The sequence below is a fragment of the Anser cygnoides genome, chromosome 2, assembly GCF_040182565.1.
Source record: "Anser cygnoides isolate HZ-2024a breed goose chromosome 2, Taihu_goose_T2T_genome, whole genome shotgun sequence".
Classification (NCBI taxonomy): Eukaryota; Metazoa; Chordata; class Aves; order Anseriformes; family Anatidae; genus Anser; species Anser cygnoides.
The window spans coordinates 93,842,479-93,869,336 of NC_089874.1; the positions used below are offsets into that span (position 1 = coordinate 93,842,479).

A 26,858-nucleotide genomic window follows, 5' to 3' on the forward strand; every position below is an offset into this window, starting at 1 on the left:
CCCCGTGTCCTCCACCCTCCCGCAGCAGGCAAGGTCCCCGTGTGTCTTGAGCCGTGCAAGCCCAACAGGTGAGGCTCAGCCCAGGGTCCTTACCCAGACCTGACCACGTCACCTGTAGGGGGGGAAAACAAACCACCCATCTTTCTCAGAGCAGGCTGCAGCGGCTAGGCTTCGTTATATGTTACTCTTTACATCAGCAAGAAGGCATGCAGGAAGGCAGCAGAGCCTAGCTGATCAAACGGGGCTGGTGAGAACATCTCGTGATGTGAAGCCTTGGCACTGCACTCAGCGCAGGCGAGCGCTGCTTGAATTTCCCCATTCATTTCGGGTGAGGCCTGGGAGACAGCCACACGACGCAGCAGGGCATGTGTTTAAGTGCCTTGCTGAGCACAGGCCAAAGTTTACCTAGAAGAAACAGGCAGGATTTGCGTAAGTGTGGAAAAAAAAAAAAAAGGATCTTGTCAGTGAGGCATGGAAATGAGGAACATATCAACACTAAATTAGACAGAGATGAACATTCGGGTTCATTTTTTATAGTCTTACACATCTGGTCAATAATGAGACGTGATCTACTGCAACGTCTCTCTCTGTATATGACCCTCTGTTAGGGGTGCTTAGGGGGACGAATCCCCCCATCCCCCTCAGTGCTTCATTTCCTGTTTTAATTTAATAATGGACAGTTTGTATTTCCTACAAACAACAATGGGATCTGTTTTCTCTCCCGGGAGCTTGCTCGCTACATTTGTGTTGTGGTTTAACCCGGCTGGCAGCTAAACACCACACAGCCGTTCGCTCACCCTCCCCCCTCCCTCTCTGGGATGGGGGGAGAGAAACGGGAAAGTGAAGCCTGTGAGTTGAGATAAAGACGGTTTATTAAGACAGGAAAATAATAATAACAATAATAATAATAATAGTGATAATGGTAATAGTATTAACAATAATAATGTGTAAGAAAACAAGTGATGCACAATGCAATTGCTCACCACCCGCTGACCGATGCCCAGCCTATTCCCGAGCAGCCGGCCCCCCCACCCCGGCCAGCCACCCCTATATATTGTTTAGCATGACGTCAGATGGTATGGAATACCCCTTTGGCCAGTTTGGGTCAGCTGTCCTGGGTCTGTCCCCTCCCAGCTCCTGCTGCACCCCCAGCCTGCTCGCTGGCAGGACAGAGCAAGAAGCCGAAAAGTCCTTGGCCTGGTGTAAACACTGCTCTGCAACAATTAAAACATCAGCATGTTATCAGCGCTCTTCTCATCCTAATCCAAAACATAGCACCCTACCAGCTACTATGAGCTACTTAACTCTGTCCTAACTGGAACCAGGACAATTTGGTAGATGAGCATGAGAGGGAAGCAGCCTTTAGAAGGAGATGGATGGCACAGCCCCACGCACTGTCTGCAGTGATGGGCATGGCAGCACCACAAAGAGCAGCAATCTGCCTGGAAGGGGAAGATTTCCTGTTTACCCTGAAGGGCAGCAAGCTGTTTACAGAAGAACGCTCTTCCATACTAATGAGAGGGCTTCTGGTCAGATTGCTGGCAGCTGAGCCCAGCCCCGGGCATCCGACAGGGCCATCAGGCAGTGCCGGCCTGGGATGCTCTGAGCAGCTGCAGGGGCTCAGGTCTTTTCTCCACGAAGCCCATTCCCTCATCCCTGCTGGGCTCCTGCAGCTCTCCTCGAGGTGTCACTATTCTGGTCCCTTCCCCACTGCTTTCCTTTGAGCCACTCTGTGCCACTGAAGGACATGGCTTTGATGTCTCATGTCATGTGAGTTGCCCAAAGGGCAGTCTCCATCCTCCAGGGGTGGGAACTGGTGGGATGAGATTCACACCTCTTGTTGGGTGCCTGAGAGCGCAGGAAAGCAATAACTCCAAGCAAAACCCACATATGTTCTTGTTTACTCATAAGGAAGTGTGAGGTGTGTGAGTGAGACGTTAAGCAGCCTGTGTTTCATGGGGTGGCTGCCGGGAGTGCACTTGGTAGCTGCTGGAGCCCACGGTTACAGGCTGCAGAAGAGATATCTGCATAATTCATATACTTTTAATTAAACGGTGGTATCTTGCAATATATTGCATTTACTGTAATTACATTTATCTCCTCACACTCTTCGACCTACTGAAGCATCACTTTTTCTTTTTTTTTTTTTCCTTTCAGTTACAATCTGAGCATAAACAACACTAATTGGACTTTAGGACTAGACGTGCCAAAGGAGCTGTGCCAGGCTCTCCCCACCAGAAGTAGCAGTGCCAGAACAGGATGCCCGAAAGAGCTGCCCTGAGGTGACCCAAAGCTGCAGGAGACCAGTCCTGCACATCCTAAAGCTCCTCTCTTGGGCTTTTGGAGATTGCCCGAGCCATTTCAGTGTTGCAGAAAGCCTTCTTTCAGGAGTAGGATGTCCCTAGAAAGAGGAACCTGGAGTTTTTACTGCTCTATACGTAGGTAATGCACCCATCTAGACGTGTCCCCCTGAAGACAAGGCTGCTGAGACCTACCAAGGCACCCTCTTTTCTACTGAATTCATTGCTGACCTCCACATGGTTTTATGATGGGACCCACCAGGTGCAGCAAAGGCAGCAGCTTACCCTCACCTCCCAGCATTTGGGTGCGCTGAGCTGGGCAGGCGTGGAGCAGCAGCAGCCTCAGGGACAGCTCTTGGGTGGGAAGGTGTTTCACACCACCACGGGTGGGACACAGGGACAGCAGTGCTTGAGTCACTGCACTGACACAGCTCTCCCAGAGGGGGAACCCAAACCATGTTGCTGGGGAAGGACGGGAGACGGATATCCCACAAATGGGTAAGGGTGCAAATTGCTTGGAAAAATCCCTCTGTCTGCCAGAAGAAGGCTTTTTCCTCTCCAGGAAGGTATTTAACAATTTTGGATTATTAGCTGCTGTTCTACAGGCTGGATTTTTATTTATTTATTTTCTCAGCACACATACATAAAGGAAAAAAAAATACAGTTTCACTGAGACTTACTGGTATGTTTCTCCTGCGAGACCAGGTGGGCAAACCCAGAAGTTCGTTATTGATTTTATTGCAAGAGCAGTAGTTCAGGTTTGTCAGGTGAGAGGTTGTACTCTTATTAGAAAAAAAAAAAATGTAAAAGAAGAAAAAGAAAGGAAGAGAAGGAGAAAAGCACACAGCTTGTGCTGCCCTTGTGATTTATTACACATAATACGCTGCAAGATTAACTCCAGCTGAGTTGCTGTGGGAAGAGAGCACTTACTTTGGAGCACCTGAAGGGGATTAACGAGTTGTCAATTTGGCTTTATGAAGAGATGAGACCCCCCCCTTCCATTCCTGTGGTTCAAAGTTTGGCACAGTAGCATGGAGCAGCGTAGCTGACGACCTGATGAGAGGTCACCTCATGGTGGTTTACTGGCTGTTGAGGTGGCCCAGGCAGCCTAGGAGCAGACCAGTGCCGCAGGTGGAGGAGCACCTACTGATGGCCAGCAAAAGCAAGGGGCTTTGGAAAGGCCAAAGATCTTCATTGGAAAGGAAACAAAACAAGTGGTGCTTGTGTGTGAGGAGAGGGATGTTGATGGAGGGTGAAGAAAGCTGTGAAGGGGTCTGAGGGCACGTGTTGAGCAGAGGAGGACTAGTGAGGCAGCATGGAGAGATGTGAAGGGGCCGAGGAGCAGGTGGGTGGAAGAGAGACCTGTTCACGGTGGCTTGTGATAACCAGCAAGTTGTCCAACCAGCCTGAACCAACACCGAGCCTTGGCTTGTCAGGCTGGAAATGAAAAAATGAAGGGGCTCCTGGGCCGTGAAGCTAAACTCAGCCTTTCCCCAGCCCCAAACCCTCCCCTGGTGACCCTGGAGGTGCCAATGTCCTCCAGCAGGGCAGCACGGGGCCCACTGCTGGGGGTGCTCACAGTCCACCCCCCAAAAAAAAACCTTCCCCCCTCTTGCCAAACTACCCCGTGACCTTGCCAAGCCTGGAGCTTGCAGGAGGGCCCAGCTCAGCTGGAGCAGGCAGCAATTAGTAAAGAAATCTCATTGTTTTATTTTGTTGTTTTGGAAAGCAGCAGGACAAATAATTAAATATGTAGAAAAAAAAATATCTCGAGTTCTTTAAATCATTAGGCCCTGCGATGCTAAGCCTCAGTGACTAAGTATCTTTGAGGAAAAGAGTTTATGTTGTATTTTTTTTTGCATTTCCAAAAGATTTTGCTAATGAAAGGCAGTGGAAGAGCTGTGCAGGAGGGTAAGTGGCTCTCTGCTTGCAGAGCAGGATAATCAGTGCATGAAGCAGTAAAGATCCACGTGGCTTTTACGCCTCACTGCTGCGAGATGCTGTGCCAGATACTCTGATGGCCGAGCTGTGTGGCCACTGGAACGGTGTACCACATCGACTGTAGAAATACTAATTTAAAAATACATAACTGGCATCAACTGCATATGTAATGATGCAGTTTTGTGTATGTAGCTTTAGAATAAACTAAAAAGGCAAACATTTTAGGTAGTGCTTTGCTGTCAGTGCATACGGCAGCGAATGGTGTGGGTTTTGCTGCTCTATTCTGGGGCTTGTTCCACCAGCACAGGCACCTTCCTGCCCCTCTCTGCAGCAGGTTTTGTGCAGCACAGCCAGGCTGGTAGCTATTGTCTTATCTTCCCCCTGCCGAGTCAATCGTGCCTGCACGATGACTGTTTTCTGCTCTAGAAAGCATGTCCCCTGAGAATTTATCTTAACGGCCTTGTGTCCGGTCTCATAGATCAGTCATCTGATAATAAAACCAGAAATTGTTCAGATTTACATCTCTGAAGTCCTCACGCTTCTCCATCCCAATGAAGTTATACGGCAGGAGTGTTTGATGACCTCCTAGTCCTGCACCCCAGGACACTATTTCTTTAGCAAAGACACGTATTAAGGGGAATTAATTAACTACGTTTGCTGGCTGGATAATCAATTTTCTTGGAATAAATTGAGCACTGATGGAAGAATGTTGATCTGTTGCTTTCCCTGCACAGAGATTAAAAATAGATGAGAAATCGTGATGGGATCATATTCCTTCCCAATATAGAGTTTTGGCAACCTCAGAAAATAGGGTGAATGTTACTGGGATTTCATTTCGTAAATGCACTGTGAAAGTGAATGTCAAAACGTCCTGATTTAGAGATCTTTGAACAAAAGGAAATGGAAGTGTTTCATTCTGAAGCAACTTTACATTTAGTCATTAAAAAAACAGCAAAATCAAGGGAAAATCTAAGTGAAATGTTTTAATCGTGTGAAAAAAAACTATTTAAAATGCTATTTAATAATACTTCTTAAACACATTTATTTATTTATTGTGTGTTCTTTCATAGATCAATTTAATAAATTGGGGTCTCCCAGCGCTGCGTCAAGTGGACGCTTTCTCCCCACCCCTCCACTCCAGTAGTGCTTTTGCCACCTTTTGAGCCCCAGCTCAAAGACCAGCATCATGACAAGGTTCATGCTTCTTTACCTTGGTCCTGTCGATGTTTCATTGCTCTGGTATTCATCAAAGCATGCCCCAGCTAATGACCCAACACATGACTGGCATGCTACAATGCAACCAGGTGTTTCCTTTATATATATATATATTGCCCCCATGCCTCCTAAGTCACTGATTTGGCTACAAACTGCTCAGACTCTGGGATTTATTTTTCATTTCATTTATTGCAGGCATGAATACAGGAACAGGTAAACAGCTGAGCCGTAAAAGTTTCTCTCCAAGAATGTTTTCAACAAAATGCCATCGAATACTGTCTGGTGATACATGCTGCTACTATGATGGAACAAAACAATGTGAGCAATCTTTCTTTAAAGCTGCTACCCACCAGTCAAAGCTGCAGCTGCCAAAGAAGCCTTCTCCTCCACTTGCTTGCTCCCTTCCCTCCTCCTCCCTGCAGGTTCTTTTACGGCACTTAACTTTACAAAACACAGTTGTGAGGCTGATCTTACATGCAATTACAGATCAGCACCAGTATATTTATTGCAAACTCCTTGAACATCAGGACATCAAAAAAAAAAAAAAGATAAAAAAGGAAAGGGAAAAGAAAGAAACAATATTCCATTGCATAATTACGAATAGGTTTTTGTAGCCAATGAACCAGAAATGTATTCAGAAGAAAAAAAAAAAAAAAAGAAAAAAGAAAAGAAAATCAGGATATTTGTAAACAGTTCAAACAAAACACGATGCTGCCTCCAGTGAAACATTTCACTGCATTGCCAGCTCTGTTTCAAATGGGCACGTAGGCAACCTGTTGCAAGAGAGTTGTGAAGCCATGAGCTGAAACTTGAGGAGTTAATTTTCAAACATTGCACTTTCAGGGTCTGAGCACATTTGAAACGTGAAAAATCTGCACACACTGTGGGATCTGATAGAGATTTGGGATCTCAAACAGCATTTCTTAAGAAAACCTGGTTATTCCTTTCAAAACAAAATGGTGGAAACACCAGAACCACACAAAACCAAACCACAACTGGTTGTCTCCCATGAGAGACTGCAACGTGAGAAAATATTCAACTCCTTGCATAGCTATTTAAATGGCCAATAAATTTTGCTGGAATCACCCAAGCACGACAACATTGCGTTCTGCCACTTTGCGACTTCACATGTGAAAGCTGGGCTCTGCTGACGGGGTCGGAGCACCCCGGGGCACTACCCCGGGTGGGCTTTGCTGGCGTGGCGATAGCAGGGGGTTTTGCCACCAGCTGCTCCCAGACTGGACACAGCTCTAATGATGCCTCCGAGCTTTTGCCACTGTAAGCTATCCCAGCTCTCTGCTCTCCCCGTAAGGGATAAAAGCTGTTCTGACAACAGGGTGTTTTTGGTGGTGTATTTACACCTAACGTGCAAGGCTTTTGCTGGCAGAGCTGTGTCAATCACAAAGCATACCTCAAAGGACCCCTGGATGATGGAGCCGTGTTGGCAAGGGCTTGCAATGTAGACCTAACCAGGGCGACCGAGAGCAGGATTCATCTCACTTAACTTTAAGCAATACAAAGGTAGACTTTTAAGTCAGAGGCACCTCCAGAAGGCAGTCCCTCTCACCTCTCTTCAGGCGAGAGTTGGGCACGTAATGTTAGGTGAGATGAACCCTTTCCCAGGAGAGCTGAAAAGACAGACTCCTTTCAGCTACTCCTTTTTGTCACCAGCTCTGGAGACCATGCTTCAGAAGGCTGCTGTTTAAATGTGTTATCTTTACACGTGTCAATGTACATGATAATGATAGCCTGTGCTGGGCTTCATGCTGCCACAACTACATATGCAAGCTCATTAAAGCTAGCTCAGATACCTCTGCATTATTATATAGACATACCTTCAGGCAGAGTATCCTTTAACACCTGTAAAGTTAAAGCCTAGGGGCAAATCTAGACTATGTGCCCCTCGGCTACGTTCACGTTGACGTTGTCTTGTTTGCAGTAGTTTTGGGTAACAGGTGTCCTGACACTGTAATTCCCAACCAGAGGCGAGGCAGGAGTGTTTATTCAAAGGATGTGAAAACTGAGACGCTTAAGCGTGGCTGAAGAAAGTACGTAGTAAGAAAGAACAACATGATGACATTCTGCAGTTAAAAGTCGAGTTCAGTATCAGTCAAACATTTTGAATAAAGCTCCATTAGACTGCAGAATAGGGAACAGTGGCAGCCAGTGGATAAGACACTAAAACAAGACAAGGCAACGTACGTGGGGTTGTTCTGTGGGACCCATCCCACCAGAACCAAGTGGCCACACGAGCCTTTCCCTCTCCATCTGGGGGCACCAAGGAGGGAGGACTCTGCTCTCTCCCAGCTATGCCAGAGCATGCCCCAGCTGCGGAGACCTGGCCACCGCAAAGTCACCTTGGTTTGTGTTGTGGTTTTTTTTTTCCAGTTCTGAGCAGTTCAGCTTAAGAATTTTTATACAACAGGAGTAAAACTCTGCATTTAAAATAATAAACTAATAGCTCGTTTAAGAGCCAGAAAATCAGATGGGCTGGTCTGAGTCAGGCATTCCGTTTCGCTAAAGGCTTTTGCATATGTGACCAGACTGCCCCAATGCAGGTAATTGGATGTCTGTCCCCAGACCTGAAGGCATATTGCAGGGTTCCTAATGTCCATTCCAAGGCAATCAGTACAACCAAAGGGTCTGCTCAGATCTGTTTTCTTCTATTTTTTTCTTGATAATGACTTTGTGAAACAGCTGCCAGCTCACATACAACTGGGGGCTGTCTAACAGCAGGCAGCAGACCAGATTCAGCTAGGGTCAGTGTTGTGCCATTCTTAAAACTACTTTGCTTTCCTCTCCCAAAACAGCATCTCTGATTAGAAATCTCTTTTACTTATTCTTTCAATGCTCAGTTTTACTTGGTTGCAGACAAAAGGTTCTGTCGCTTCTCCCTCAACCAGCAGCTTCTGGGAGGCAGTGAGCAGAGAGCAATGAGAAACAGATGATTTTCCCCTCTTTTCTGATCTCTTCACAGGGATTTAAAGTTCCTAGTTAATTTTTAATAACCTTGGATTGATGGAGAGGTACATGAAAACAGAAAACATAAGGAACAAAAATGCCTTGGCACTGTAACTAAAAGATGGACGGTGTACAGGTTGTATCTGATTACCCAGCAAAGTCATCTTAGTGCTCTGAAATCTGCAATCCAGGTGTGTTTTCATGACTCCTTGTGCCCATTCCTCATGTTGAGCTACTTCATTACATTTTGCATTGCAGGTTTCTACCTAACACTTGCGTTGTCTATTTTGCCCCATCTTATGGCAACGGGAAAGGTTTGGGGTTGCCGGATTTGAACTGGGGAGCCTAATGCTAGTTTCTTGTCCCAGTAAATATGAAATAGACAAGTCATTTTATACCTCTGACATTGCAATCCACAGTCCTGTAATGCTCTCAGGATTATCTCATTTCAGCAAAAGAGCACAAGCTAACTCTGAAGGAAACTCAGTCTCACAGCAGTCACTTCCCAGCCTCCACACAAGCAAACGGGTTAAGCTGAGATAAAGCCATCGTAATCAGTACCAAATTAAGGACAATTTTTTATCTTAATACAAACCAGAGAACACAGTGTACAGAGTAACAGAAAAATAAACATCTTCAGCCATACAAAACGCACAAAATCTTTCCTGTTGGAATAGTACCTTGTAGCTGACGGTCAGTTGGTGGTGGCTTTGTAGATAACCCTGCACTGCTGAACAGGGGGAAAAGGAGAACTACTTTTTAAAATTTATTTTTAAATAGGAAACTTGGTCACGTTACCTGCATGCCACAAACACAATCCTTGAGGTCCTGCTAACAGGGGAACACCCACCACCGAACCTTGTGCCTGAGACATTTCCACCACAAGTGCAGGCGGCCTGCGTGCATGAAGCCAACCTTCAAGGCCTTGCCCCTAGGGATGTGCTGATTAGTAGTGTGAAAAATGGGTAGAGACACAGCTAGGCCACAAACTATTGTTATTTTTTAATGTGATCCATCCATTAGTGCTGGTCAGGAAGGTGGTTTGTCTATCCAGGAGGGAAAACACCCTCTCTGTATAAGCTGTGCCCACGCTGATGCGGCTCTGCAACCTCCAGCGCAGGGCAGAAGCCCTCTGAGTGTGGGCAGGCCCTCATGCCTAGGCAACCTGGAGAAGTTAAAACTTCCCACTGAGTTAAAAAAAGTCAGTATCAAGCTAGAAAGTCAGTAGCAAATTACTTTAAACAACAGTTTTTTTTAATCTTTAATGGAAATAAAGTAAGATTTAGTTTCAGGTTTAGGTCAAGATGGCGGACTATAGGGAGCGTTGGGTGCGTATACCTGTACGGAGGGGTGTCCTCCCCCTTGCAGCTATTTATATCTCTGAGTAAAGGTTAAGGTTAGGAATTTAATAAGACAGCCATTCGTTTTTCTGTGGAGACTAACAGTCCTGGGGTTAGGATGTAATAATCATTCTTCTGCTTTAAAAATGATTCTTTAACAAATAGCAGTAGCTCGTTGCAATTTTCAGTTGTACAAAATGACATATTTTCTATGTTGCTATCAAAATATTCTGCATAACATTAATTTCTGTGCACTTATTAACATATGTACAGAACAGTGTTTCCCAATAGAAATCGGTATGCTCCTTGCTGATCCTTTTTGCCCTAGATTTACCAAAACCAAACCTGAAATTAACTGTGTTAATAGTATAAAATCTCAGGAGAGACAAAGGATTGAAGGTTTATTTCCCAGCAGCAAACGAATAAAGAAACTCCTTCAAGTTAAAGTCTAGCCGAGACTTAATTTTAACCGACCGTGGTGAATCCAGGCGAGTCAGGAATATCACACGTTTTCCCGATGCATTATGTTGAGTACACAGAAGCAGAGGAATGTAAACAGACAGAAGGCACATGAAAGGCCCCAATCCATTCTCCATCTGACGGAAGCGAGAATTTCATAATTCTGTCATCAAGAGTCTTTTCATCATTTTCTCTCTCTCAAGTTCACGCCTCAGAGTCTCAGCGCTGTGTAATTAATGCACAAACAGCCAATTATGGGAACAACAATAAGTCTCAGATTTCAATTTAAAATAATTAACATTTTCAAAATACCAAAGGAGGGGGAAAAAGGTCAGACTCAATTCAGTGAAAAGCTGATAACTGATGGCTGATTCAACAACAAGTACCGCTTGATATTTCTGAAGAGCAAACAGAAGCGAGAAAAAGGACACAAAAAGACCCACATGGCAAAACAGTTTATGTTTTAACCTCATCCCCATTAAAGGCTGCCGATTTCAAAGGAAGCTGGACTAGGACTCTAAAAATAAAACAAAGCAGCTACAGTAAATGCCAACACACAAAAGACCGATGTTGCAGCCCTCTGCTCCTCATCATGGTTTGAGCTGGGTGGGACAGCTACGTACACCGAATTTAGCACAGCCCTACTTCGCCTGCACCCATCAGGGTGGGGAAGCACAGCCTGAATGTCCTCGCTTTCACATCGAGTTGCTCTCAAGCCTGTGGGCTCTGCAGCACTGGGAGTGCCCTGGGCTGCTGATCCCATCTTTTTAATAGATAGCACGGGGGAAGAAAAACAACTGCTTGCTGTGTTACTCTAGGAATTAAGCAGCTAAATGCTTGGAAAGCAGTTTGCAGACGTTTCGTTCGTGGACAAGCAGGGGTGGAATCACTCATTTGATCTGGGGACATCCTATGGAAGCTGAGCTCAGTACTACAGCTTCAGAACTACACTTCCACCGTAACGATACATTTTCAGGTGAGTTAGCAATGTTGACCAAGTGTGCAAGTGCAATTAAACCAACATCTGCCAAAACAGCTAACAAATGAAAGTGGGAATTGACTGTAAATCCAAGAGTGAAAAAGACTAATGTATTATAATGCCAAGGAAGGATTTTTCTCTTCAGCATAAGCTTAGGACTTTTTGTGCTCCAGAAGTATTGAGTACATCCACTCCTGAATTTGTATTCAGTAAATTACCAGCTTGGGAAATTCAGCTTTGATTAAACTCTGGAATAAGAAGCCAACATGCAAAACCAGCAGGATGGGAGAATAGAAACTGAACACAGCTGCTTGTGGAAAGATGGGATGGCATTTTATTTCTCTGAAAAACTATAAGAAAGACCATTGTAGCCTGACATTACAAAACAAAACAAAACAAACAAACACAAAACAAAAAAAATCAGTGTCTGCTTTTCATTTAGAAGAGCAGGTATTTCTCAACCTTAGCTTTCCCCCATGGACATTTAATTTCAAAAAACAAATTGCAACAGCGATTATTAAAGGAAAACCTTTGTGGTTCATGGGAAATGACTTGCCTGAGGAGAATCTGTAAAACCCTTTCTCTACAGGCCATTGGCCGTAGAAATGGTACACTGCTGGCTGCAGCAGTTAATTAATTTTTTTTTTCTCAGAACAAATGGGAAGTATAGCTATTTCTTTACAAAGCCCACTTATTCTGAAGTAGGTGTCAAGCAGCAACTCAAAATCTTTTGGTATCAGGAGAAAAGTCACTTTAGAAATAAGGTGAATTTTCCCCACTGTAATTATGACAGAAAAAGAGAAATCCGGCTCTGACTGTACAGAGCATCATAGCATTGCTGTGAAAGAACTGCACAGTACCTGTCCGCCAGGGAAATTGGTTTATGTGATGTGTATATTGTCTGCACCGTTGGAGTCGGTATAGTCTCTGCCAAAGATCTCAGGACGGGCGATGGAGCTACCGGCGATAGCTTAGGCGACGACTGCACCGCACAGCACTGCAATTTGCTGTCCGTAAATTCTGCCTACAGAAACAATGCATACAGACACAGAAAGGAAAAGGTGTAGGTTAGCTTCTAATGCTCTTGCTTACTTTCACCACCCAATTCATTGCCAAACAGTGAGTAGCAGTAAGCCCTAAAGAGAAGAGGAGGCTGTAGCTAGAGCTGCCCAGTGCAACCTCTGTGGGCGCGGAGCAGGCCGCCCCGCTGACAACTGTGCCCGAGGATGAGCTTGATGGCTCTGTGAGATGAAACGCCCTGTGTGGGACTGGCAGCATTCAGATGAAAGGCATAATCAGTCTGGAGAATGCTGCTTATGATTGCGTTTTCCCTAAAAACAGAGCAGCATGCTGATGAGAAGGGTTTTCTGGACTGTTCTTCACAAGTCCTGTTCAATTTGCTTTGTGGGTCCTCTGACTACACTGTTTTGTGGCACCCACTTGCAGTCTGGGTTTCAAATTCCCCGTCCCTCAAGAGGAATGCTCTCTGGCAGCAAGTGATGAGCAACGTTAAACCAAGGTTGGAAGTGCTGGTTACAGACAAATGGCCAGATCTTTCAGGTGAGGCGGGTCAGTGCCACAGGGTTACAGCGAAGACTGACCCTCCTATGTGTCTGGGAGGGAGGGGATGAGCCCTAAAAATAAATTAGCCCTGCCTTGTGTTTTGGCAAGCACCATTTCTCATGCCAAATCACAGTGGCTAGTGCGTACAGCGCATGTGTAGCCCTGACCTGGGAAGGGTACAGAGCAACTGCAGTTTGTCAGTGCATTGGGACCACTAGGGTATGCACCAGCTGGCACCAGCTGAATTTCTGTCGTGGCAGCTCTTCCTCATGTTCAGACTTTGTGGCAGGGAGGAAGAAAAGTCACCATCGTAAGGGAACATATGATAGTGATACAGCTCTTTGAATAGCAACTTTTCTTTCTTAATTAGCTCTCAAAATCTGCAAGCCACATAGCATTAATCTAAACAAACAAACCAGTTTAGTTATTGGGACAATTATCTGAGCCCAGGAAGGAATAGCTGTGGTAGGTTTGCTCACTTATTCTGATTTTTTAACATGTCCCTGCTTGTGTTTCAACTAAAAGCATGTGATATGCTCCAAGACAAGCTCTGAAGCAATAGAAATTCCATTAATTCCACAAAATTAATCAAAATGGAAAACGTAAAACCTACTAAAGAAAGCCTCCCTCTTCAACCTTGGTCAATTTTGTGTGTAAATACTGGCTAATACAGCCTGTTCAAACTTCTCTGTCATTCAGCTTTCAGAACTGAGCCTTATGGGCTACAGGGATATGGGGTTTGGTGTTCCTCACACAGGATACTCATGGCATGAGCATGAGACACCACCCTGTGAGGCTGAGGTAAATTCTCCCAGCCTCACTGAAATCAGCAGAACTATGGCAAATTACAGTTGCTGAAGATTTGCCCTGAGTCCTCAAGTGTGTTTGCTCCAGATAATGGTTTTATTGTATATATCCAAAGCATCTTTTCATAACTGTTTACAGAGTATGCTCGAAAAAATAATATTTAGCTGGTTTAAACAGAAATAATTCCATTAACTTTAAGTTTATGTGACTTATTCCCATTGAGAATATGGTCATCAAGCCTGCCATTGCTCTGTGGAAGTCTCTGAAACTCAGGGGAGTTCCTGGCATGAACCTTCTTTTTAAGCATTCCAGGAAAACAAGTTCTCTATTTTTTCCTCAACACCATTGCACATACAGAAGCCCTGTCCTCAGTAACATTTCAATGTTTTGCTCCAAGCAAAATAAATGAATAAATAAGTAAAAGTGAAGAGGGAGCAAGGGAAAAAAAGAAAAAAAAAAAAAAAAAGAGTAACAAATGCTGGTAGCCATCTGAGGCTGTGTGTGACTGGAGGACACTTGGAGTTAGATCTTGCTAGCTGCAAGACCTAGCACTGATCTAGAGCTTTTCCTTACAGCTTCCCTTTGGGGTTCGGCTACCTCCAAGCCCCTGGAAGAGCCCATGCATCAGGGTGGACTGAATCACTGCTGAGGAGAAGCATATCTTCTTGGGCTGGGACAGAGGACCATGAAACACAGGACCAAAGCATAATTAACCTTCCTAATTGCTCTCTCATCCTCATGCAGTCCTCCAGGTAGTTGCTGGTTTACTAGCTGGTTTACCGAAGATATTTGTACATAACTCACTTAAAGCAATGCATGGCATTGCATGGTTAGGTTTTTATTGTAATGGTGTTTCAAATGTTTGTGATTTAGATTCTGCCACCCCTGCCAGGAAAATGCGATTCTATAGGGAGAAAAGAGAATTTCTGAAAGTTTAGTTTGAACTTTGCTTCTTTTTTTCTCAGAGTATAACAAAAATCTCAGCATTTGAATTTGCCATGAAATAACCGTTTTCTATAAGATGGAAATATCTGTGGAGAAAACATATCTGGATAGCTTCTGTTTGTATTTTAAAGTTCTATGCCCTCCGATGGAAAAAAAAATATAATTATTATTGCCCTCCTATGTTTTGCTTTCATCATAATCATCATAGGGAGAAAAATAATTTCCTGACAATCATTACTCTTTAATAGGAAAGCTATTCTGGGCAAATCTTTTTGCTTACATTAAGTACTATGATGAAAGATACAAACAGTGTAACTTTGGCTTGGATTTTACAACGGACATACTATCTGGACTTGGACAACCTAGTAAAAAGTTGCTGTGACATACTCCCATTTATTTTTTGATACCTTTATTAAAAGCTCAGCACTAGCACTGACTTATCCTGGGGGGCCTGACCAACTCTGGCTTTCAAATACCTAGGTGGAGAAAAGCAGCATTCATATCCAATCCCATGATCAGGTTTATTGTGAAAGAAAAGCCTCTTTAAATCATTAAGTGCAGACAGTCACTGCACATGGCCCAACAGAGATTGAAGTTGCTTGTCTCTGATCATATGCTAGATATAGCTCAGAGATACCAGTAAAAGTTAAGGTTAAAGGCTGAAATGCTTCATTCTGACAGTGTAATTTAAAACAAACAAACAAGTAAACAAAAACAAACAAACTAATAAACTATAAGCCAGTTGTTGTGGTTTACAATTAGAAGCTGGGAATTTTTCTTACAGACCAGAATCCACTCTCACATTGGAAAGGACAGGAAAGGTTATAATTAGAGTCCCACATCACATATTCCATTACATCAAGTCCTCCAAAAATCTTTCAGAACGCTCTGAATTGCCTGAGTAGATCATTTTGTCACACTTATTACATAATGCTCCTACCCTTAAAGCAGGACTTGCATTGGACTTTATTTTTGAGTGGTCAAATAATTGTTTCTGTTCGTATGTAGTTTACCTTACCAAAAAAATGAAATCCCAGCTTCTGTGAAAGCTTAGTAAGAATTAAGTTCAATATTTGATTCAGATTATTAAGTAAACACAGGCGTTTATACAAGGATATCATTGTAGTCATCAGCACACTAACCATAATTCTTCCTTAAAATTCAGATGCAAATTCAATGAAAATCAGGCTCCTTTTTGTGATGGCACAGCGAGCAGTTTCAGGCAGCAGGCCATGCAGTCGCTAGACAGAGGACTGAGTCATTCCCACTCCATTGGAGAGATGTTATGGAGCTTCACAAGTGTCCTGAACTGAACAGCATTTTGGGTCTGACTGCATTAGCAGCGAGCCTTGACCTTTAACTCTTAGTCCTCTGTCTAGTAAGCAGCAACGTCTGAATGCAGGCAAGTTAATTATTTGCATAATGGGAATATTTAACCGATTTTCACTCTAAATTCTGCTTGGAATTTATCTTTTTTTTTTTTTTTTTTTTTTTTAGGACTGCTTAACACATAAGTTTCTGATACTGTTAAAAAAAGTCACTTGGAAGTGTGTTAAATACACAGTTTTTTAGTTGCACATTCTACTTACAGAAAACTGTGGTACTGTTGTAAAAGGATCGAAAAAAGGATTAGATGTATCAGCAGGGAATGTCTTTATCTTTAAAAAAGATAAAGAAAAAGATGTTACTTTCAGAGCATAAAAATGGAAAAGAAAAAAAAAAAAGCAGCAAAGCATTGCAACTATAGTGACATATCCAACAAATTAGAGCAGTTCAGCAGCCCTTGGACCAGACCAAAAAGACCCCTCCAAAAATGCACACAGAAACCTGATGATGAATAGTCAAAGCATAAATATGAAAACCTAATAGACTGATTTTTACCACGTAATTAAATCTGTTGTGCAGGTTCTGAGCTGATTGCATACAATATACCTTCCAATTCTGTAAACAGTCACTGGATCATTACCTGCTTCCTTCAGCGAGCACTGCATTTAAAAATATGCAATATGAAGTGCAGAAGCATTTTTTTACAGTGCAGAAACTTCAGTTGAAGAGCTTTACATATGCTTTACATATACGCTTTACATATTTTACTCCTCCACATTTTCAGTTACACAGTTGTTGCCCAAGACAAATAATCATATAAGATGGGATCAAAAGATAACTCCATGCAAAAAAAAAAAAGATCTGCATGGACAACTGTTTGTTTCAGGCAGCTGCTGGGACCTGCTGTCTGTCTGCCTGTGTCAAGTGCTGGGCTGTGCTCAAGGATGAACTCAGGAGGTTTTCATCACAGGACTTGCAGTGGACAGGTTAGAGACCAGCACATCCCTGCACGGAGAAGGCTCAGCCCAGAGCATATTGTCACTGCCCCAGGCCCTGCTGGAAGTCACTTCTGCCCTGAAAATTATTTCAAACGTTAATGGAAATTAAAGAAATATTCAAAGCAGCAACAGCCTCTGCCCTGCTCCATTGCAAGTGATGCTTCTCATGATTTTCCTCTTTGGAATGCAGGCATTATTCATTCCTCCAAAGGGAGGACAAAATATCAAATGCAGGTTTTGAACAGCTCTTCATGCTTTCCATTTGGAAAAACACATTTTTCAGTGTACAGGTGTGTATTTCACTTTATTATAGAAATTGCTGTGCATTCGTTATGCATGTTTTCAAGCATAATTTGCTAACTACAGCTATGTAACTGCTGTTGAATAATCAAGAAAGCTACCCTGAACGCCCTCAGCCCTTGTAAGCCAAAGCAAAACCTGAAATTATGACGTCAAATATAATTAAGTAAATATATAGTGTTTATTTTGCAAATAAAATAACAGAAACATATTTGGCTTATAAGGATGCCAAGGGAAATTAACAGCCATCTGTAGGCCTGCTTCTGCGAACACGTGGCATTAGTCTTGGCATTAATCGTTGGGCTTCTTAAACACGAGGAGTATAGATGGCAAAAATATAGCTCAGCATTTAAACACCTTTTTTAACAGAATAGAGGTGGCTATAAGTCAATCATACAGGTGCAAGCAAACAGCTGTGCAAGGGATAAATTCATTTAGATCATAATTTTCTATGCAAACACTTTAAAGAAAGTTTCACACTTTTTAATAGATGTATATTTCTGTTAGCAAAGTGTATGTATATTATACTGCTGGTTGAATCTACTCATCACACTGAAGCAATAGCTCCTTGCAAGTACAAACAGTACAAAACACAAGCATGCTCCATTGTAAATCCCATCTTTTAACCATAGGCAAAGCAACACCGGGATGGGAAGTTGGTTACTCATACGCAGTTTGAGTCTGATATACTACAGCCAAACTTTTTCCTCATTTTGTAGATTGGGCTCGTTAAGGAAATGAAGTGCAGTTACTGAATATAGAAAAGAAAAACGACGCAGAACAATTTTTGGGCCCCCTGGGATTTGGCATATTTCAGGACACCAGCCGGCCCTGGCTGCACGCCGAGGCATGCAGTCATGCACAGCACCCTCTTGCAAAATCAGCGCTGTGACCCGTGCGTGTGGCTGAGGCCAGCCTGCCTATCAAAACCCAGCAAAAAGCAGTTAATCTGGCTTACATATCAGCATGAGTTCCTCTCTAGGGGAGCTGTGTTTATTTAATCTCAGGAACAAGGCAATCCCAACAAATGAAGGGCTCTGTGGGCTCTAAACCCACCGATTTCCGGCATTTGAATGAAACTGAAAACAGAAATTAAGGAACAGAGGGGGGAACAAAGCACACTTGTATTCAATTTAAGAGTGAGAAACAGAAACCACCCTGCTCAGCCTTTAGGATTTAGTCTTTCTTTTTCTTTTTTCCTTCTGAGAAGAGGCCGGTGCTGCTCAGATGGCACAATGGAGTTTGCTGGTTTGCCTGGGCCTTGGCCTGGGCCTGGTTGGCCCTGGCCTGGGCCTTGATAAGAGCATTACTGCTATCTGCTCAGCACCGGTGAGAGGTCCTTACCTGTTCATAGCCTGGTTCTTTTCAGGAAGAAACAGGTACAACATCCTAATCCACGTAAGTGCAGAAAGAAATCCATATATTCAAAAACACTTTTCCGACTGAGGCTAAGGTAGGACGGTGAGACAGCAAGGGAAAGCACCAGTTAGGCAACTGGCTTATGTAAAATTGCATTTGGAAACCTCAAAGACCACTTCAGCCATGAACATGCCTTGGCCTCCTTGGACTGCGTGTCCACCCTGGCCAGCAGTGTTGTGAGGCGAGCAGCAGCCAGCAGCACCCGCGAGCAGGAAGAAAACTCTGCCTGTTCCTGCCCCACCACACAAGGACAGTGGTGCTGGGTGTGAGTGTCTTCCTGACCCTTGCTTTGCGGATGAATTTATTGCATGGTGTCAAAATTCAGAGTAGCTCAGAAAGCAAAACTATTCCCTGACCAGAATGGGAGGCCAAGGCCAAAATGTTGCCACCTGAAGGCTGAGAATGGAAGAACAGATCCATCTTCACCATCTACCACAAACCTGCAGTTTCTCCATCCTTGGAGACCTTCAGGAGCTTTGAGGCTTCACCTGGGACTGGAAATGCAAGGGGACGAGGGAGAGGGAAGAGGAGGTGGGCAGCTCCGTGTGTAGGACAGTCTCACGCGGCTGAACCATAGCTGCTCAGACTAGCAAAACACAGTAGCTGCTAGTGGATTGTCAACTGATGGGCTGCTGAGGTATGCTGTCTGCTTTGGTATAAAACAAACCAAGAGAAAACAGCTTTAAAGCACACAACTGGGCACAAAAATCCTCGTGCTGGCAGATGGAGTGGCAATAGTGTCCACTCTGCAGAGTTGTGCTGTGCATTCCAGCAGCATCTCGCGTGCTGAGGGCTTGTTTCACAACCTCAAATGCCTCCAGCTTAAAAGGTCAGGGTGCACTACCATAGCAGAATTATTTTGTACAAGTGTCTCCTGGTCTAGAATATTTGGCTTGGCAAGTTGAGAATTTACTAAGCCTAAAAGAACACTTGGCTGTTAAAGACAGAAAGAAGGAAAGAAAGGAGGAAAGAAAAAAGGAAGGAAAAGGAAGGAAGGAAGGAAGGAAGGAAGGAAGGAAGGAAGGAAGGAAGGAAGGGAGGGAGGGAGGGAGGGAGGGAGGGAGGGAGGAGAAAAGTTATATAAAAATTATCTGTGGATAATTTTCTGCTAGTACTCAAAAATTCTATCAGCCATCTGTGGGGCTGACACATTTTGGAGGTATCTGTCACAACCAGAAAGAATTAACAGCACTAATTTTCCTTGATATTTATACTGCAGGGAAGAATGAAGGAGGGTGGAGGAAGAAAAGGGACAACATAATAAGAACTTTCTCCTTTTCATTTGTGCAAAAACCTTCTGGGCAGAGTTTAAAATCTCAGTAAAAACACTTGTACATATTTTAAATGGGTTAGAAGAAAAAAAAAAAAGAAATGTTCTCATAAAAGCAGACTGAACTTGGAGGGACAAAGAAAGAGTATTCCCACCTGAAATGAAAACAGCAGGAGAGTTGTGGAAAATGAGTTAGTAGTTGGAATGTGTTAATTGAAATAAAATGAGCTATTTCTGGTATTTCTATCAGAGGGGAATATTATAAATGTCCTTGCTGTTACAAAAAAAATGACACTTTGGGGAACAGTGGGCTTAATTTGGGTATGTTCTTCTACATTTAGAGTACCCAGTGTATCCACTGCCCTGCCACAACACCTTCTCCTTCTGCAAGGATCTGATAACCTGTTGTGCTGTTGACAGGCAAACGTTGTTCTTCACTGCACTTGGCTTCACCCCCATCCCATTCACCTTGACCAGAGGCCTTACAATATGCTGGAGAAGCTGTGTGCTGTCAGTGGGGTTGCACTGCCACTTTGTATGCTGGCCAGACACGAGACAAACTTTAGGGCAAACACTTCACTAAGTTCCTGTGCCTTGGAGCAGAAGCAGAGCTGCTAACACCTGAAATGGTGCCATAAACACGTCTCTCAGTATACACATACAGCCAGAGGAATATTCAGTGGTGCTTTATTTAAAAATGCAGGCTATAAGTTAAATACCATCACATCTGTACAGCACAGAGATGAGATTCATTTCTACTTGTCAAACTAGAAAAAATCAGCAGCTGAAACTCCTGGAGTAAATTGCATTAGCATTTCCCAGTCCTGATGAGTGATACGACTTAAAAACCACAAGTTATCTATTAGATCCACTTTCCAAAAACAGTGATAGGATTCTGAACCCTGCCATTGTTCAGTAAAGCTCCATTTCTGCTGTCATATCATTTCAGTGGCAATTTCCATAATGAGGTGGAAAATGTGAAAACAAATATTTTCTGGTATTTTTCACCATGCAATACCCTCATGGCCAAACAAATCATTTTGAGTGGAAGTAGTTCCTGGCTCCGATGACCACTCATGTAATGTTGACCCCAGCTCATTCCCTTTTTGTGTGTGGCAACAAACATGACATGAAGGTAGACATGCATAGTGGCTGCCTGGGTGCACAAGGAAAAAATCAAACTAAACTACAAACCTGTGACAGGATGGAGATGTAAACCAGCAATTCCACTGACTAATCACTCTTGGAAAAGGCTGTGTGAACTAAATGCCCTGATGAACCAAACTTGGTGTGAAACCCATACACACTGCATCCCAGACCACCTTCTTCTCAAGGAACGCAGGATGCTTTCTGCTTGTTGAAGTGATATCCAGGTGTCAGTGTCAGCAGATGGATTTAATTCACACATATTAAAGAGGGGCAGTTTTGCAGAAGTGTGTCATTGAAAACGCCCTAAGGCACCAAATGTGAGGTTTCTGAAGAGGATGGGTTTCTGTGCTCTGCCAATCCAGGAAAACACTCCGTGTTCATAAATCTCCCTGCCTACTGTTGTTCCCTCTGTGGAGGTGTCTCCCTCCCAGCTCCACCTGGTCTTCAGGTCTCCCTTGCTCATCTTGCAAGTAACTGGCAGAGGCTGGAGTTCAAGGAACTGCTTCAAACAACATTCATTGACACCTAAAAACCAAACTAAGTGAATCCAGCTGTTTAACTCAACTGACCTACCAGCTGGCCTGGGTTTCCACAGGACCAGAAGTGCAGTACTGAGCCCCCCTTCCCACAGGCACCACGTAAGTCCTTTCCGTAAACTGAGAAAGTGCCACCTAGAGAGCCACTCTCATCCCATGCTGTCTGAGCCAGGCTTGCTTGGGTCTCCCTCAGATGACGAGCGTTTTGTTCCTCTGCTTGTTTTGCAGTATGCCAGCCCTTCTCTGAGCCTTGCTCGGGGCTGAATCCACCTGTCCTGGAATGTGCCAGGCAGCAGACACCACGTTCTCGATGCCTCACTGGGCCTCATGCGATACTGATAATATTTTCCTCTTCCTCAGACGCTTTCCTTCCTCTTAGAGTCACCTTACGCAACCATTCCTACCAGGGAGGTGTTGTCAGGAGGTGGCTGCATGGCTCCTTAGTTGTGCTCCAGCGATCTCTGGCTCCCAAATGGATGCTCAAGGGAGTTCATGGGAGAGATGTACATGGCTCAGCCTCTGCTGAAGCCTTGCCTTGCTGTAGCTATAGCGTTTCACAGGTACTTAACATACAGTAGTTTGTGGCTACAGTATAAGCCATATGATATTTACAAGCAGGTCTACGTAAAAACACAGTAGTGAAGACAAAATCCTGAATCTTCATGCCAACTTTCATACTAATTTGCAAATTGTGTTGGTGCTAGCATCCCTCTTATGCTGCCCTGACAGACAGAGAACTCTGCCGATCGTGGCTCTAAGGATTGTAATTCTGAGCTGCTAGCGCAGTGATTTCAGAAGTATTGGAGCGGGGGGCAGAAATAATGTTAGTAAGTCAGCACAGCAGCTCTACAGCACATCAGAAGGGAAGGCATGTCCTGGGTTGGCTTTACAACATAGCTTTGCCTTGAGACCGTTTTGGAGAACACATCTAATTCTTCAAAACAATACCGAGTAAGGACAATTCAGATGTGGTGAAAGCAAGACAGTGTCCACGCTGTCACAGTCCTCAGGATTTTCAGTACTCCTTTGCAGCTGCTGTGAAGGTGAACAAGCTTAAGCAGAACATAATCTCAGCATGGGCTGTCAGCCTAGTCACCATCCCCTGAGGAAAATGTGGTGAGGCAAAATCATGTCACAGTCTTGATGTGTTGGCTAAAACGCATATTAAAGACTGCGGCATTTGCTTGGTCTTTGTTTAAAACACATAAATGAAACAAACAAAAAGCAGCAGGTACATTCGCTGGATGTGGTGGGTTTTCTTCTCCAACATCTCTGCAGAATAAGTTAGTTGCATTGCTTGGACAGCTAACGCAGTTACCTTTTTTGCCCCTTGGTCTTTACCAATGAAACCAACGACGCTCCAGGTGCCTAGATCACGTGCACAGCTAACAAAATCAAGTGGCATCTTCTGCAGATGGAGACTTTTGTCACAGAAGAAAGTCACTAAAGATGGATAACATGAAGAGGAGGAAATGAGTACTGTGATTACTGCCAGATGACAGTGCCCCAGGTAAGCCAAATATTTCTCAATTTGACTGCCAGCAGGAAGACTATACATGCATTTTTTACCGGATGGAAACTCACCACTAGCCACACCTGATTATTTCTAGGGATAGACAGTGACAGCTCAGCATCCAATAACTGTTGGTACACCATGCCTTATTAATACAGAGACTTCAGACCCAGGTACGTTTCGACACAGGCTGACTAATAACCACATAACATACATTCATGTTTTCAAAAGCTTCGGGATCACATTCGTCTGTTGAAAAGTTATGACATATTGACGCAAACAGTGCACTGCCTGACTTCTGTCCAACACAAACAAATAGTTTGTCTTTCTACTGTGAACAATCTCTACTGCTATAAGAGCAAAGTTGGCTGAAAGTCCTAAAGAGTCCAGAAACTCAACCAATAATGGTCTCCTTGAATGTCAGGATAGTAAGGAATATTTTGTATTAATTTTCTGTCCTACTTTTATGGGCTATTGAGCTCTGCCAAAATCCCCAAGAGTTTATACAGTTCATTATTCTACAGGAAGAGAATAGCATAGGTAGATTAAAGTCAGTGGAGCTACGGAGCAAGTGTTAGAATGATGAGCTGGACCACTTTTTAATATATCCATCCAGGAGGACAATTGTGCTTATTTTCAGCTTCAGCATGTGATCTGTCCCAGTGACTACCACAGTATTAATCTGTGCACGTGCCTAGAAACTTTGGTGACCCCCCTTGTGGATTAGGATCTACTCAGATACACGGAGATGCTGACTCCTGCACTGTGCTGCTGTTTGCCAGTCTCACCGCTCTAAAAGTCTGCTCTAAATTGTGTCTATGGAAATAAGCCATCACCATCGTAGTATGCCACCCTTTCCACATGAGCGCTGCTTCTTTAAATGTCGCAGATACAAAACTATTTGGTCCTAACACTGAGCTCAACTTGATTAGAAGCTAAAAGTCTATTAATAACAATGTTTTATGTGGTTTAAGATCAGTGCATGAACAAATCCAATCCCATATCTAGTAAATCTTTTGTGATATATGTTACATATAAAAACCTATTTATTTGTAACTTCATGTCCTTGGCTACTGAATCATTCATATTGACAGCCACTGAGCACTGAAATAAAGAACAGGCCCTGTCTTGTCTGCATGTAAAATCTTGGGGCAAGCGTTCAAACACAACAGCTCATTAAGCATATACATTTACGAATTCAAACACTTGCATTGTTATACTTCATGAATTCAATGCCACAAAACACATCAGATGCCTCTGTGCCTGTTGAGTCTTTTATTAAACCAATCCAGCACCAAAGTGAATGTGTTGCTCTTTTTCTCAGTTTATTTCCATCTTTTCAAAAGCAGATTGGGATGCTGCCTTAAAATCCAGTCTTCCAGTCCCAGACACTGTGCTCAGGCTTCTTCCATAGCTAAAGAGATTAGTCTCAGCCAAGGGATAATCCCAATCGATTAGGGCTATTACCACAGAGCTCACTCTCACCCATCCTTAATTACAGCAGAAATTTATCCTTCGGACTGAGTGGAAAAGTACAGAGCTCTTCTGTTTGGGCCAGGAATGACGGCAGTTTGAACGCCAGAAGGCTGCTGTACCGTCTGAGTGGAGCTCTGCTTCCCTGCAAGTTGTTTGTTGGGCTGAGAATGCAGGGGATCCATTATTAAAGACATCTCTTTGAAAGCGACTGAAGAAGATTATAATGCTGCAGCGGACCGGAAAGGAAGAAGGAAATAGGAGAGAGGCCAAATTATGACAGTCCTGTCCCTGGAGGTCTGTTTGTGGCACTAACTCAGGGGAAGAAACACACTGTGAATAAGTGTCACAAGCAGATCCTGGTCCCCAGGCAGGGATTCCTGCCCGTCCCAGCAGGAGCTTGCATGTGAGCCAAATGGGGAGCTGGGGGTTTCCTGCGAGGTGCATTTCCAGCACTGCTGCCTCCAAGGCCCTTTCCCAGCACCACGTTGTGATGGGGGCCAAGGCACACAGAGGTCTGGCAACCTCTGCTGATGTTACGGTCCCTGGGAGAATTGTGGTTAACTCATTTGATTCAGAAAAACCTTGAAGCCTTTCTAAATTGTAAGAGGAGGAGAGGCTGGTCCTGTCAACCCCAAAATAGGGGAGTAATGAGGGGGCTGATGGTTACCTTTCTGACCTTCTCCCCAAGAGCCTTGGGATAGCAGAAGTCTAAGACCTGGGATATTCTGTTTTCTTGGGGACGTTGTTTTTATTTATTTATTTATTAACTTCTTTTTTTTTTCTTGCTTTAGGAGTGTGATGTCCATGAGTTTGGGAACTAGCTGTTCGTGGTGCAGGAATATGCCCAATTCAGCCATACTGTAGATGTGAAGGAAAGCCTTAACCTGCACTGCCTAAATGCCTATGCTCTTGGTGAGGGTGAAAGCACAGTTTCCACAATCCTTTTTTTTTTTTTTTTTTTTTTCAAAACCATAGCAACAAGACAGGAGGGATCTGAAGGGCAAAACTGCTTTAGAGGCACACACAAACGTGTGGCTTTGCTGATCACAGACACTTTGAAAAGACCGAGCTTTGTCTGAAGTCTGGGCAGCTCAGCCACTGACGCAAACACATGGGCTCTAGAGCTGGATGTGAGCTCTTGAGCTTCACGGTTATTGGTCTTGACAGTTTGCTTGATTCAGATGCAGCACAAGGTGAGTGCCAAATTGTACGCAAATTCAGGTGGTCAGAAGGCCACTGTACTTGGCACATGAATTCCCAAATCCAGCATTGCCAACAGGGCTCCCAGCAGAGCACGTGCACACGCCTTGGTGTCAGTGCCAGATAGCACGGGCGCCTTCTTCATTTTATGCCATCTTGGCAGCATTTGGTTTGCCAAAAGTGGCCAGGTGATGTTCCAGTGCATCAGAGCACTTCAAGACTCTAGCCAATTCTTTGGCAGAGGAACAACAAATGACATGAACTTGTTAAACATGTTTTGTAGAGATTCACTTTCCTGACCTCGCTGGCTGTTCCTCCAAGAGGGGTGGGAGGTTGGTCTTGGGTTGCTGAACATGAGATGAATGTCCTGCCATAAAACAAGCCATAAATACACAGTTCTTCCACAGTGATGGTTCTGTGGCCAAGTTCCAGGGAATAACTCTAAAAAGCATGCTAGTACTGCTTTCTAGTCAGCAGGCTTAAACTGCTAAGATGTAGAGGACATCTATCCGTGTACAAATTTTCTCCCTCAGTCCAAAACAGTTTAGCATTTTGTTTTTCAGTGTGATACAAGTGGTAATGAACAGAAGTGGACCCTTTCTGAGTTCAGTGGATTTCAATCCAGTTACTGTGATAGCTGACTATCTGGATTTAAGCAACTCTTGTTTTCTTTCTTCCACAATTAAATGACAGTTTACTGCTATGATCCACAGTACTTGGGATGACACACAGAAACTGTGCAATTACCAGAAACATTCTGAGATTTAGGCAAACTCACATTTATCAGTTCCACTTCCCATTTATTTCTGTTATTGCCATTCCTCTGAGTTATGAGACTGTAGTACTAGGCTCTGTACAAAGGCAAAGCAAAAGATCTGCCCTGATGAAAATCTCACGTCAATGACTGGGTCTCTGTTTCATAGTTGTTTGCTGGTAGACAGTCTACAACAAATTAAATAGGCAATATGTCTCAGTAGGAGACTTCCCCACTGTGGTAAATAACAGTAAAAAGCAGAGGACAGATCAATAGATGAGAGAAAGTCGTTGATCACTTAAGTCCTGCTGATGGCTCCTCAGAAGAGGCTGCTATTGGAGCTGCTTAGGAATTCTCATCAGAAAATGACCATTCACTCAAACTGAATTTGTAACAAAAGAATCAGT

General features: G+C 43.8%; 1 protein-coding gene and 1 long non-coding RNA gene across 8 annotated transcripts in view; one reads left to right on the plus strand and one right to left on the minus strand.

Annotated features, from left to right (window-relative positions):
* The first annotated feature begins 2,103 nt into the window (after positions 1 to 2,103).
* On the plus strand, positions 2,104 to 5,781 carry LOC106045030 (uncharacterized). The gene is made up of 3 exons (XR_001212580.3): positions 2,104 to 3,645; positions 5,312 to 5,545; positions 5,652 to 5,781. It is a non-coding gene; the product is annotated as an uncharacterized lncRNA (long non-coding RNA).
* A 90-nt stretch (positions 5,782 to 5,871) lies between these two features.
* EPB41L4B (erythrocyte membrane protein band 4.1 like 4B) overlaps positions 5,872 to 26,858 on the minus strand; it is a 174,885-nt gene continuing 153,898 nt past the window's right edge. For 2 of the 7 annotated variants that reach the window (XM_048046016.2, XM_048046018.2), the window contains 3 exons: positions 16,100 to 16,168; positions 12,056 to 12,219; positions 5,872 to 10,441 (listed from right to left, as the gene is read on the minus strand). In XM_048046016.2, the coding sequence (XP_047901973.2) occupies positions 10,372 to 10,441; positions 12,056 to 12,219; positions 16,100 to 16,168 (303 nt within the window). In that variant the 3' untranslated portion in view covers positions 5,872 to 10,371. Of the gene's footprint in view, positions 10,442 to 12,055; positions 12,220 to 16,099; positions 16,169 to 20,069; positions 22,952 to 26,858 lie in introns of those variants that run through there. The other 5 variants (XM_048046019.2, XM_048046020.2, XM_048046022.2 and 2 more) reach the window with 5 other exon arrangements.